The sequence below is a fragment of the Syngnathus acus genome, chromosome 10 (genome assembly GCF_901709675.1).
Source record: "Syngnathus acus chromosome 10, fSynAcu1.2, whole genome shotgun sequence".
Classification (NCBI taxonomy): Eukaryota; Metazoa; Chordata; class Actinopteri; order Syngnathiformes; family Syngnathidae; genus Syngnathus; species Syngnathus acus.
The window spans coordinates 11,765,373-11,779,968 of NC_051095.1; the positions used below are offsets into that span (position 1 = coordinate 11,765,373).

The 14,596-nt window shown below is 42.1% G+C and overlaps 1 protein-coding gene across 1 annotated transcript; it reads right to left on the reverse strand.

The window, feature by feature from the left end:
• Positions 1-466: 466 nt before the first annotated feature.
• Positions 467-11,482, reverse strand: neurl1b (neuralized E3 ubiquitin protein ligase 1B). The gene is made up of 6 exons (XM_037262294.1): positions 11,178-11,482; positions 5,653-5,894; positions 5,162-5,495; positions 3,155-3,889; positions 1,855-1,980; positions 467-1,256 (listed from the first exon to the last, which is right to left on the reverse strand). The coding sequence occupies exons 1-6, from the start codon at positions 11,206-11,208 to the stop codon at positions 1,009-1,011; spliced, it is 1,716 nt and encodes a 571-aa protein (XP_037118189.1). The 5' UTR covers positions 11,209-11,482; the 3' UTR covers positions 467-1,008.
• Between the last annotated feature and the right edge of the window lie 3,114 nt (positions 11,483-14,596).

Below are 14,596 nucleotides of genomic sequence, written 5' to 3' on the forward strand. Positions count from 1 at the left end.
CACGAAACTCATCTGTTAAATGTAGCTTGAAACGGCTTGTTCCATTTACAACCACAAGAGGGCGCTAACGTGTTATCACGAAATACTGTATCTCATTTTGCTGGGGGCAACAAACTATCACAGAACTGATTGCCAGCCAATCGGAGGGAACGTGTAGAAAAGCAATCATTCACACCTACGGACTTTTTATTTGATGATTAAAATATGGTTTTGACTAATATTATTTTAGAATTGTCTTAGGTGAGGGCCATTAAAAAGTGGCCCTGCTCCGTCAGTGTGATGTATCGTATGGATTTGGGTTTTGTAAATAAATTGTAAAAACCCACTACATCCGTGGGTTACTACGCCATACTCATTACAAAGGCCCATCTAGGACCCAGTTACAGATTTAAAAACCCTACAATAAAAAATAATGAATCCCATTTCCGTAATGGTGCATGTGTCTTGTGTTGAAACGAAAAACATATTGACATCTATTACCTCACTTTTATTTTTCTCTCAATGTGAAAAAGCAGACTCTTCATTTCCAACAACCTCTCCAAACACGACTTCATTTACCGTCCACATACTGCTTACACATTCTGGGGTGCCTTTAAATCAGGACTTTCCATCAGAAACATTAAAAAATATGGCCTGGATTGTCACCACAAAACGGAGACAAAATAATAATCTAAGGCACTAAAAGTCTTATCCACGTTTTCCAACTAAAGCCTAAAATATCTGCAACAATAGAAATTTACCATTTTGTGAATACATGTAGCAACATTAGAAAGCAAACTGATGATTAAACATCAGGATATAATACAGTACATCATATAATACATCGCATCATTCTTTACCAAAAATACAGGCGCTCATATATGCAGTCTGGTTAAGATGATTAGACAGTGAAGCTTGGTTTATCTCGAGAGATGATTAACATACAAAATCCCATTGGCACAATGATGTCCTTATGGCTAATCTGCAGTTGGCATCCAACCAGGCCTGAGAGAATGAGAGCACCAGTCATCACGGCCGATATGTTTTGATCACGTCTTTGATGGGCCTCCTGCAAATTGGGCAGCAGGCGTTGATCTGCCTCTTGAGCTTCAGTCCGCAGTCGTTGCACAGGCACATGTGGCCGCACGTATAGATGACCGTGTCCACTTCTTGGTCGAAGCAAATGGTGCATTCCCCGTTCTTTTCACAAGAGGGCCACTCTGAGCCGGCCAGGCCAGGAGAGACTGGAGGGCTGAGAGGTGAGCTGGGAGCAGTCACTACGTAGAAGAGATGTTTCAAAAACACAGTTGGGAAAAAGTACTTTAAAAAGTCCTTTGTGTTAGTTATGAGCAGGGGTGTTCGATACCACATTTTGTCAGACCGATACCAATTGGAGTACTCAACTATTCACTGATACCACATACTGAAACCACTAGTGATTTTGACACTGGATTTTTGAATTTCTGCCAAAAAACAATGACAGATGATTTTAAAGAGCGATCTGTAGATATGCGAATATAGAATTTTTCAGTGTGTGAAAACAATGGTGTTTTTCCGTTCTAATTTTCAATAGCTAGTTCCTGATCATAAAACGGCCACAAGGGGGCAGTGATGACAAGTACCGATACCTTGAAATAAGGCTGGCTTTTAATTTCTAGTTCCTGATCATAAAACAGCCACAAGAAGGCAGCAATAGCAAGTACCGATACCTTGAAATAAGGCCATTTGCGATAAATGGTATCGGTACTCGCCCGTCGCTACTTGCTAATTGTCAGATTTTAACATAGGATATATTTAAAATCACAATATGTGTAGCCCATTCGAGCTGATACATTCATAACGCGCCCCAACGATGTACTGTAGGAGTGTTCTCACCCAGAGAGGATTCAGACGCAGAGGAGGATCTGTTGACACTAAAGGCCAGATCTGAATCGCTGTCGTCTGGACTGCTGCTGTGGGAGGTGCCGGGAGATGTGGAGGGAGGGCTTGGCTGCTGCGTTCCTGGGTCACAAAGATAATAAAGAGGTATGCGGAGATGCAGAATAGGAAGTGCATCATTTTTACTTAATGCTCGCTCAGCCTTGAACTGCTAGGATCTTGAGAGTTTCTCTTTCTTTGATGCTAATGATGTTGGGTCTCCAAAAAATAGTTCCCAGATGATGGGACTTTGTGGGGGAGTTTTGGGACTGCAACAGATAGATGAGCTTTTTAAAAACCGAGATTGCTCAGCCACAAATGACTGAAGATGAAGTTAACATTGCTACTTGTTGTCAATTCTAATGACCTTGTGGTCAAGTTGAACTCATTCTTGTCATTGTAATGCCTGCTTATTGTACAAACGTCCGCTCACCGCATTGTAGTTGATCAAAGCCATATCACTGGATCCATTCCAGATGGATCTTATAAAACAGTTTTATCTCGCGTGTTAAATCAGGCTCTGTGAATATTCCTGTATTACTCTCCAGAAATGTTTTCCCCAACCCTAAAATGATAGATGATCCAGTCCCATAAACCATTTGGTGAACCACAAATAATCTTCCAACCATCAAATGGATGGAGGAACAAACACAAATATTGTATAGCGCTGCATGACTTTATTTTCCTTGGGGTATTTATTTTCTCTTTTTGTTGTTCAAGTCACGATGGAACAGTTTCCCGCGCCCACGAGTTAAAAATGGATCAGTCCCGTCATCTTAGGTCATTCTCTATGTACCAGGAAGTGGCCTCCTCTAAATAATTCTTTTCACTTTGCCCGTTTGTGTCACAATGGAACGATTGCCTTGCCAGAGGATCATAAATGGTTGTGTCTTGCGTCATGCTGTGTAGAGCAGGAAAGGGCCATTTTAGAAACAGAAGGGCATAAAAACAATAAAGTGCCCCATGAATTTTTCACTTATTGTAACGAACAACCTTGGCAGAGGGCGACGTTCCACTTTGTTCTCTTTTAGTTTAACGCTTGTTTAACACTTTTGGGGCCGAAACGGATCCCGTTTGTTGCTTCTTATTTTGCTTGCTTTATATTCTGGTTCTTGAGGGCCACTACCCTGCCTGATTTCCTCCAACACACCCGAGTCAAATGATCAGCTCATCAGCAAGCTCTGCAAAAAACTTCTAGCGATCCTGATCGTTTGAATCCACACGTGTTGGAGGAGGGACAATCCTGCTCGAAACTTACCGAGTATCCTGAGTCTGTTGACAGCCCCATGGAGGGCGAAGAAGGCCCACAGCACCTGAGAAGAGTCCACACAAAGCAGCCTGCCACGTCCCACTCCGTTCACCCCGTGATGCACCTCTCCGCTGGGCAGCAGGCTAAAGCTGAGTACGTCCCCGGAGCACGGCATGGGAAAGCCGCGATGCACCACCCAGTACTCCTTGCGGTCCAGCAGAACCTCGGGGTCGGCCGGCAGGTCGCCGGCGTGCAGGCTGGCCGGGTCACAGGACGTCAAACCAAACAAGAGCGCCCCGAAGTAAGGCAGACCCAGATGGCCAACCTCTACATATAAAGTTTCTCCTTGGTGCAGCGGCCGATCGCTGAACACAAGAGTCCGACTGCTGTCCAGAAAGTGAATACAAGCGGCCGAGCGGTCCGCGGACAGTATGATGTCGGAACCGCGGATGGGGTGAAAGTGCAGGTCGCCGTCCAGCGGGGAGGGGAGGCTGCGGACCACTCGGGACAATCCGCTGGAGGCAGATGAGGCTGGCTTGGTGGAGGATGAGTTGGAAGAACACCAAGGGATGAACTGAGTGTAAGTATGGAGCTGGATGTTGGCCATCTTGGCGGCGGCGGCCTGGTTGTTCTCCAGTTGATTGTTGCTGTAATTGGCCGAGTCGTGGCTGCTCTGGGGCAGATAGGCACTCAGGCGGGCCGCGCTCAGGCAGCTCGATCTAACGCTCTCGGCAAACGTGCTTTCTGTATGGGCAGAAAAAGTGCATGACTTGATGATATAAGAATCGTCTCTTGGAAAAGCCTGAGCCATGAAACTCGAGGGCTGGAAATGAATCCCAATGAGTGGCAGCACTCTATAGATTGGTGTGTTTAGACGCAAACTTTCCTCTACAATGTTGCTGTTGTGCGACTACAAAATGTTGGCTTTACACAGAGTTTTACATAATGCAGGTTGCATAATTTAGCAGGGGCTTTTTCCAGTTGAATACAAATAGCTCCACAAATCCGATGGGCATCTTATTCCCGTCCCCGTGATTTTCCTTCCTTACTATTAACTCACTACACTGCTGCATTGTAGCGGTTTTGTAACACAAGTGCTGTAAACCAATCTGGCACTAGTCCTGTCTCATTTGAATTACGGTCCATTCCTTTATGACTATTTCTAGTGATGGCGTAGAGCAGATGAGTGCACTGGCCCCTCACCAAAGCTCCTGGGATCTGGCGCCTTGACCAAACATGGCTATAGCTCCTGTCAGACTGAATATAAACACAGTCGGGGAGGGAACTACAGGGCAGGCGGTGATGGAAATAAAAGGAAACACAAAGGGGCCCAATGAAGCGCAACAAAGAAATGGCGAAAGTCTGTTGAAGGAGTGAGAGATTCAGCCAAATGGAGACTGGGTATCGCCCATGTATGTTGTTGCTCACTCCGTGATGCTACTACCTATATGTCCAGTCCAAAGTTGACATTGGAACTGGGCGGCACAGCTGCTCTCTGCCCTCTTTGGAAGCTGCTTAAATTAGCTCTGTATTTATTGACACTATGTAAATATGTTCCTGAGGTTTAGCAGTGCCAGCGGTCAAAGCAATGTTCAACCGTCATGAGCTTTCAAGTTGACCTTTTAAGTTGATCTTTTAAGTAAGTACAATTAAAATATAGCTTTAATTGTTATAACCTAATTGTCTTTATTAGAAAATACTTGAGTAAAAAAGGCAACGTTTATTTATTCTTCTATTTTGATTCATTATACAGTTTATAATGATAATAATTACCGATCAAAATAATTCCAAATACTTACGAATATTATTACTGTTGTGGTGCCTTTTTTTGAGCCGTGTAAGCTGACTTCTATTAAAGTCAATGGAGCAACCCAACCTGATTATTATTGTCTTCATACAGCAGGATTTATGATACTGCACTTGTATTGTACATCATTTTAATAGTGCTATGAATGCTGCTAAGTGTATTGGCTCAGATTGAGGAAGCTTGATGAGATGGATAAACGTGACACTTACCCAGCAGCGTGACCTCCTGAGTGATGCCGTAGATATCGATGATGGCCCAGAGCGGGCAGCCAATGCTGAGGCCGCAGTGGAAGAGGATTGGCTCGCCATCGTTGATACTGTAGAAAACCCTCCCGTGACGATCGGCCCAGAAGGCCAGCACGCTGTCCTTCAGGGCAAGTCTCTCGGGCAGCGCCTTGGCCCAGTAACCGGGCCGCGTCACCAAATCTGGACAAGCGTACTTGGGGATGTCGGATATGATCAGGTCGCTGGGATCTAGACTGGTGAAGCCAAAGCGTAGCGCTCCGCTCCAGCCGGTGTGCACACCGGTGAGACGAAGCCTCACCTGAATCAGAAGCAGGATTAGGGATGTACATAAGGATGTGAAAACGCCTCTGCTAACATGTCAGTTATTTGTAGGTGCAAGTGAAGTCACGGTGAAACGGCCAATTTATTTTAACTGTTCAAATATGAACTTCTGCAACAAGTCGAAGCAAACCGACCTTCTCGTAGAGATGGACGGGCCTGTGACTGAAGGTGATTCCATTGCAGAAGCTGTTCTTGCGAGTGGCACGGCGAAGCTGCCCATCCAGCCGGATGTTCTTGCCTTTGGCGTGGGGGTGAAAGCGGGGCGACTCCATACTGATGCTAACTGGATGCGCCGACCTTCTCTCAAGTGCGGTCACATTGTTGGGCAAGGTGTAGTACTGCCTGTTTGCCACTGGACGGGTTGGCAGAGTCGCATCTGCAAATTTAGAGTCAAACCAGAGAAGTTGATGAATAACCCAAATACAAATGTCATTAGCAGAGATGGCTAAATAAAGATGTATTTCTTATTGATAGGAATTTTCTGGCAAAATGAAGTGCAATCGGACAATTTCCCGCATGTAGCACCCGTGCCGATCTCTCAAGCAACACAATGTGCCACGCCGCCCTGGTTGGGAATCGCTGCTATCGAGGGCAAAGGCCACTTATTTAAAAGAGCCCACAGAGTCTTAGACACTTCCTTTCCCACACTGACACTATGCACCTCGCAACAACCTCTTTGAACACATAACACAGCTTGAAGAAGAACTTGTTGTACCAAACACTGCAATCGCACAGCACAAAACCACGGAAGGGATAGTACGTATTTACATACGTAAGCACGAATATCCAACTAATCTATTGATTTTTAACATTCAATATAGTAGCTCAAATTTTGTTTCATATGTTTTTCTTTGTTGAATTTATAAATCATATATAATACAGCATAATATAATAAACATTGACAGTAATTATAATATGAAATGCAACGATATAATAAATATAATAATAATATATTTTTGAATTGTTAATTTTCCCCATTACTGAATATACAGTACTTTTTAAAGTATTATCCTGTATGTGTTTTGACATGACGCAATTTGTAAAGCCATACTGAAAATATTAGTGGTCAAATGATTCACGGTAACACAGAAAATTGTAGAAATATTTTGTTTGTGTGAGTATGCCGTTAGAATTAATCATGGCCAAAGTCTTTTGTTTACTACTGTAGTCATTGGTGCTTGAATGAACTAAATCTGCCAGACATTTTCAAGTGGTGATAGAAACTGAAGGTCTTTCAGATGAGAAAATATCGCCAACTCCAAAGAGAGTATTTACAAAGCCAACGCTGAAAAGGTCACATCGCACAAGACAATAGATAATCACATCAAGAGAAAGTCACGTCTTCACGTGCTGGTGTTGATCTTTTTAACGTGCAAAAGACTGACAAAATCCTTGGCCAGCAGCATAAACAAACTCAATAGCCCTCTTATTGTCTCCTCATAGTCCAGGAAAGATTCCCACTGTTCAAAGGATTTATCCTTTATTGCAGTGTCATACAATGCAGCGCCCCAAGACATTCTATTGTTTTGAATTTAGTCAAGGGTCAGAAAGCAAACAAAAATGATTTAGGACCATTTATTTTGTATCGAATCAAATTGAGCTGTATAATATCATATGGCCGATAATGTCAGCTGGTTTTTAACAAAGCAGTCTTTACGCAGAAGAAAAGTACATAAATTACTGTAAAATGTTCCACAATGCATGTCCTACTTTAGGCCTTGCCACAAATTATGTTTTTTGAAATATGTAGCAGTATATTCAAACGTGACACAAAGTGACATGTTCAGCTGTAAGGAACGTTTCAAGAGTTATTATTGCTGTTGTTTTGAGCATCATTTATTAATTGATTAGATACTTATTCAGTTAACAGAATTACACAAAAAGAATTGCCATGAAGATGCGACGCATGACAAGCACGAGGCGTTGGAATTTTGGTACAAATCTGAAAAGGATTGTGCTGTTTTGAGTAACAATTGAACTGCTTCGTGTTTCAACCTGGCATGCAAACGGCTGAGCCTCGTCCAGCCAATTCGACGTACCGTCTCGCATCATAAACTGCACCTAAGTACAATGCGCAACCCTGTCACACACATTAATGCTTCTAAAATAAAGCATTAAAGCCATTGTTGACCTGAACACCTTTCATGTTCTTGTATGTACAACATCTGGATCTTAGTAATTAGATCAGTGCTGAACCCAAACCTGGGCATCGTCTCCTATAGCCATGGGCCGATTACCAGTTCACCTTGGTTTTAAAAGTCGAGGTTTCAATAACTGCTAATATACTCACTTTTTCCTTTTTGAGGGGCCTTCTAAAGCAGGGCACGATATGATTGGCTGCTTGCAGATTTGACTAAATGAACCGCCTCTTAATTGAACTTGTTTTTTCCTCTTTGTTGGCAAGCAGATAGGGGAGGGGTGAGCAGTTACATGGAGGAGGGAAGGAGCATGTTGAAAGACGCACTGTGCAAACCAAATATTCACTTTCATTTTTATTTTTAATTCCAATTGTGTTTGATGGGAAAACATTTTCCTTTTCTCAAATCTTCCCAAAAAGGTTATTTGAGTTGTAATCTTAATCATGTGATACGCCAATATTTTTGCTCATGGTTATCATACCATCAGACTACAATATGCTGTCTCCCAGAGCAAGCTCTGTTCAATGTGGTCGAATGCCAAAAGTCAGTGAATGGGAAACCTCCAAAACTTCTCCAATTTGGTTGATATTGTCCATCATCCACCTGCTCGGCACACAATGCAGCTGATCCCGCTGGATAACTTAATAGAATCTTCTCAGAAAGATAGCCAAGGGTTTGGAGAGGATATTGCGGTCCGTGCAGAGGAGCTACACAAGGAGCCAATTTTTTTTAGTCCCTTCCCTTTTTGGGGCAAGAGAGTTAAAGACATTCACTAATGTGTTGTGGGCTAAAATGGTATAGAAAATTTTACTGTCAGTCCATCAGTACTGGAAGCCTTGTGGTCCTGAATGGTCTGGAGGACCATAAACATGTCTTGTACACCTATTGGGTGTTCCAGCTGTAAATTTGAAAATAAAAAAACACTCCTCAGACAACTGAGGTAGTTCAATCCTCCACCAGCTTTTCATCACAGGGAACTTGAATGTTTTTTTCTTTTTTTAATGTGGGGTTATTCAGGGATTTTTATGCAGTGTGTCCAAATTGTTTTGTTTGACTTCAATTTTAGGGCAAATTCTTATCTTAACTTGCTTGTCTTGATTATTTTACAGCAATTGTTTTCTGTTAATGTTCTTTTGTTATTCAAGTTCTTTTGTTGGTTGTTATTTACATTTGATACATCTCTTCTTCTTCCTTCTTTCCGGCATGTTGCAGCACAGAGGGGCACTTAGCTTACTTGTCTGCATACAGTGAAAACTTGTGAAAAATGGTTGCTTGAAATGACGTATTGCCGGGGAAGCACCGTAATCACACCTCACAAGCACAAGACACTTTGACGTAATATGGATGTTGTGCTTAAAAAGCAGGCCCATCGTCCATATAAGAGGGGCCTTTATTTTCTTTCCTCTCTAGGCTAAAGTCTCTGATTTTATGAGAATGTCACGGCCTTATTTGTTGAGCCTTTGTTGAAGGATCCCACGAGCATCATTCTGAAAACTTTTCATCACAGTGACTGTTAAGATTCCGGAATGGGACCAGAAGACTTTCAAACGAATGCATATATTTGTTTATTTTATTATTTATTCATCACTCTTATTTATTCATTGTTTATGCCTTCTTGTTTTTATTTTTTGTGTTGTTTACTTGTATGTATATTGTGTAGTATGTCTTGTCACCGTGGGATAGTGGGAACGTAATTTCGATTTCTCTTGGCATGTGAAGAAATTGACAATAAAGCAGACTTTGACTTTTTGACTTTGATATAGTGTGTATCATGCAAGCAGCGAATGCTCTTTCTCACCAAACAATGACTAATTGAGTCCAAACCCACGCGTCGGAGGGGTGCCGGTGGCAGTAACCACACTGTTTCTAGCATGAGTGTGGGTGTGGGAGTAGGACAGGCAGTAAATCAAAGCATCAGGAACTGATTATCGAGTAAAGTGCTTTGAGGTGTCAGGACAAAGTAGACAAAGGAAATGATTCTATTACAATAAAAACAAAACGTGTATTGACAAGCAAGAGTCTTTGCCTGGCAATCACTTGATTGACTTCATGTGTTTTACAGTAAACGTCAACAATATTAATTTCATATGTACTTGTGGCTAAAAAGCAGAGCGTGGAGAGTCTCTGTCGCCAAAACGCTTCAGTGCACTCAATGAATAGGCCATGTTGAGAGCCACAAGAACGTTCTTGTAAAGAAAATCTTTGACTTCACTACCCCATGTGACAAAACAGTAGCCATATTATGAATTGTACTCTTAATGTAAACAGCGTTACTTTATGCTCATCATTTTTGTACCACTTTGACAACGAGTTCAAGACAAAACAACGGCGCTTCTGCTGGATAAAGCCAAGTGACCTGTTTTTTCCTCCATTGCTTCAAGGCATGGCTGCATTATATAGCATTTTATACACAAAGTGTGCTTCACAGTGACAAAAAAATCAATAAAAGCAAAATAATTTACACATAATAAAACAGAAGAATTAAGGACATCAAAACAGTTTGAAAAATCAGTAGTTAAAAACAGAAATAAAAAGTTACCAAAAGAATATGATTTGGGGAAATAGTTTTTCGAAATGCTTTAAAAGACCTTAATCATGGTTTTCAATCTAGCTTTGTAAGCATTTATACTTATAATATAAGGATAATGGTAATTGTTCCATTTGGGTGCAGCAAAACAGTTAAATGCTGTTTTCACCATGTTTACTTTGAACATCAGACTCTCCACTAATTGACCTCAGTCTGCTGACAAGACATGGCATGATTAATCAACAATCAATTCACACAAGTGTCAGGACTTTTTAATATCAATTATCGATTAATGAAGGATTATGTCCAGCTATTGTAATTACATGTGGGAGTGGTTTATCTATTTATTTTCCATGACACTTGTCATCATTCCGGTCATGGGCAAGCTGGAGCCTAACTTTGTAACACCTTGTAAGAGTCACCAACCAATCACAGGGCACATACTATGAACAAAAAAAACAATCACATTGACCATTTAGAGTCTTCAATTATGCATGTAATTGTTAAATCAGAACCTCAGAACCAACATTCATACTACCTGTCATTGTGTCTAATACAAAATCAAAACTACAGGCGATGTGCCTTTGTATTCATCTACAACCACGACGTTCTATTTTATCATTAAAATTTGAGTGCTCCTACTATGAAGTAAACAAAGGCACAAAACGATAGTTACAAGTAAGCTTGCTCCATCTTTAAGGTGGTCATGATGGTGTTAGATGGACCACCACGGTGACCCTCAGTTGCCCACAGTCCCTTTGGGAACACTCAAGTTGAATTATATTTTGAGCATTTACGTGCAACAGATGATTAAAAAGATTACAGTCGGAGAAAGATAGCTGCAGGGGGAGCTCCACTGGAATCATGCTCAGCTCCCCCGTGATGCGCAGCTCGTTTCCAAAAACTGAGCGAGCTCAAGTGAAAGAAATGGCACCAAGACCACACGCTCACGCATTCACGCACATTTTCACACATTGATCAGCACAATTCTCACCTATTAATGGTTTGGGTGTGGTATTCCCCATTATGTCCACAAATTCCGCGCACTGGCTGTGAAATTAATCCAGATTATTATTGCAGTGCTCGTCTGCACATCCATGTGTACTGTCTCTCCTCTCGCTCTTTTTTTCCCCCTCTCTCGCTCCCTCTCCCTCCCTCTTGTCTCTCTTCCCAATGCAAATAAGAATCTGCGTGAATTTCGATCAAAACCGCCACCGTGTGTGTGTGTGTGTCTTGAGCGTGTGCCTTTGCTTGGAAGAGAAGCAGGCGGACACCTCCGAGAGGCGCGCAAATGCCCCCCTCCTTTCTTTAGGAGCGGCTCCCTTCCACTGTCCGCACCACTTTAAAGACACAGCAAGCAGCAATAGTCACAAAATAAAGAAACTTTTTACACCAAGTACCACCTCAAGAATATTTTGTTATCTAAATTACCATCATAATAGCCAGTGTTAAAATACAGTGGCATATTAGGCCCAAGTGTTCATCAAAAACAAGCCAGATTTTATTCCTGTTATGTAGATTTAATATTGTTGTAAAATACTGTAACTGTATAGTTTGAACATAAATGATGCACGTAAATATTGGGGGGAGACTGTATAATGACTCAAATAAAAAAATAAAATAAAAAAAATACTAAATAAAAACTACCCATACAATTAAGTTAAAAAGTTTTACTAAAAGACCCAACTGGACAATACCGTCCGTCCTGATATGGATTTGAATACCAATCGCCATGGCCAAAGTCAGTCGGGTTACCCACTGAAAAATTCCAGCACCACTACAATGCTACAATAAATGTCCAAATTGGCAAATGGCTTCAACTGGTGAATTTTCATCCTGAAAGGCAGTAATTTAAAATTTGTTTTATTACTAATCACAGTTATTCCACTAGTGGGCCGTATAGTAAATTCAGCGTGGCCGATAGTACATGGACCGTTAACTGTCACAATCTTGTCAGCACCCTGCTTTGTTTTGTTTTTTTGTTGACGTCTCCATGGAGAGTGTTGGTGGGCGGAGTCTTCTGCATCGCACCTGCTGGCTGTCATCATTAGCAGGGTAAGCACGGATGTTATTGTGCATTGCTTGTCACCATTCCCCCGGCATTGTGTTGCTTTTGCTTGTCCTGCCAGTCATTACTTTTTTGGCATACTTTTTGCACTAAAGGACTGCTGTGATTTTTGTTCTTGGCTCTGTGGAGGGTTTTGATTAGTTAGTACCCATTGTCTTCTTCTGTCCACCTTTTTTCTCCCCTCAGCCCCAAATGTATGTTGAGTGCTGGGTTGTGTTTGTTTGTCCACCCGCACTCCCCCCATTGTCTTTGCTTTTGTAATCCTTTCAATGGCAGAATACTCATCAGCATGGTCAGCACTGCAAGCGGGAATAAGTATGACTTTTGCCAGCTCACTTTGTCTCGACTGCTCATGATGAGTATGTCAAATACAATATGCGGGAACAATGAAGGCGGTGACTATCACTTTAGTCCGTAACTGTACTGCGTCAATGAACTTACACTCGAAAAAGAAACTGCAAAAGTGAGCCAGTTCCTTATTTTCTACTTGTTGTAACGCAAAACTAACCAATGCATCAACTGATCAAGCGACAGCGTTCCCTAAACTTAAATGACCATTTGTACAAATGTGGATGTTTTTAATATATGCCGTGCTTGCAGTTGAGTAGGAAAAACCCCGTGGTCACTACAAGAGGAAGCACGGCATGTAAAGGAGAAGCTATTATTTATGACCTGCATCCACTGTTTATCTTGTTCAGGGTCACGGTGGCAGCAGGTTGTATCACGAGTCAATCCCAGCCAGGCCAATACAGAATGGAGCATTGTACTATAATTGAGCCCAGGGCAGATATATTGTATGCTATGTGAACCACTAGAGACAAATAACTATCCAACAAACCCATAATGTTTGCAAACATTCTGATAACCAGTGAGTGCTATCTTAGGTCAAAATTGCAGTTGACTCTATCCAAGTGCCCAAAAGCCAGGGATTCCCTTCAAATGGGCTGCTTAAATTTAATGCAGATCCCACAGCAGTCATCACATTCATATGGCGCACCAAATCAAAGACGGCACACTTTTGATAAAAGTCTGGGCCATCATGTGAGGAAATCCCCGTTTTCCCTCTACCCCTCCCGTGGCCTTGACTGCTGGACTTCTCTCAAGCTGTTTCCTGTCTTCTGAACGACACGGCTCTCAGAGGAGTCCCAGCCTGCAGGGCTTGGAGGACTGACTCAGACTATGAGCGAAGGAAGGATCTGGACAGTTCATTTCCCATACAACATATTTTATAGTCCCTTCAGTGAAAATGTGCAAATTTTGTGATCTTAATAGGCAAAGAGATGTTTTCCATTGCACATATGCAATATATTTAGATTAGTACAATGAGGATAAAGCCCCTCGGGGTTTCAGCTGATGCCAACATGCTCGCAGAGGTCTTATTCTTCTTGAGGGCAAACAGCCTGTGAGAGATGCCATTTGGGTGAAGGCAGTTTGGATCTAAATATATCTGCGAAACAAAAGCATTTGTTTCGACCTCGTTGGCGCTGTTTGTTTTAGCAGGATATGGTGGCTCCTTATATGAACCTTTGCTGAATGGTGTTTGGGTCGAAGCGAAGCAGAACTGGACTCTCCCAGTCCCCCCACGCCCTCGTCGTGGCATCGGATAGAGAGGCCGCTATGGCAAAGGGGATCAACACAGGAAGTGAATATGGAGCCTGCAATGAGCTCTGTAATCAAGCTTTGCCTGTAAACACAGCAGAGTCGCAGAAACAAGTGCTGATCCTCATGATGCTGAGCACATACACGCTTGTCTTGATGAGAATGGAATGATTGCCGTGTTGATTTTACTCCACACGCATGGATTAAATGCTCGTTATGGAAACTGCTGAATGCCAAAAAAAGGTTGACATTCGTTGAAAATGTGTCAATGTTATTGGCAAGAAAGCGTGAGTGTGATAACTTGTGTTTTCATAAGCAGTCCTGTGCCAGACAATCAGCAAAACAGGCCTGCACTCAAATTCCCACTCACAAAGCACAAATAAATTAGTCTGCATTGTAAAGCCAAAGATAACAAGTTCATTTCTCACACTGAAGACATTGCCTGAAAGCAACCACGGGAATGATAGCATTCTAATTTCTGGTTGTGGAAGATTTTCAAAAATGTTTTCAATCGACATGTGCTGTCTAATTGCCTTCAAGCCATCGGTCACAGTTAGATGCCTTTTCATATCATTTTATGACGGAGGGAGGCTGCTGCCCCCTTGGCCACGTCCTTTTCAACGAATATCGCCCCTGCATCTTCACACCACACAAGATTTTGCACACAGCTATGTTTTAGCTTTTTATTTAGCTTTTTATTACAGAAGGATACCAGAGAGTGTTTTTTTGCAAACAGTGTGATTATT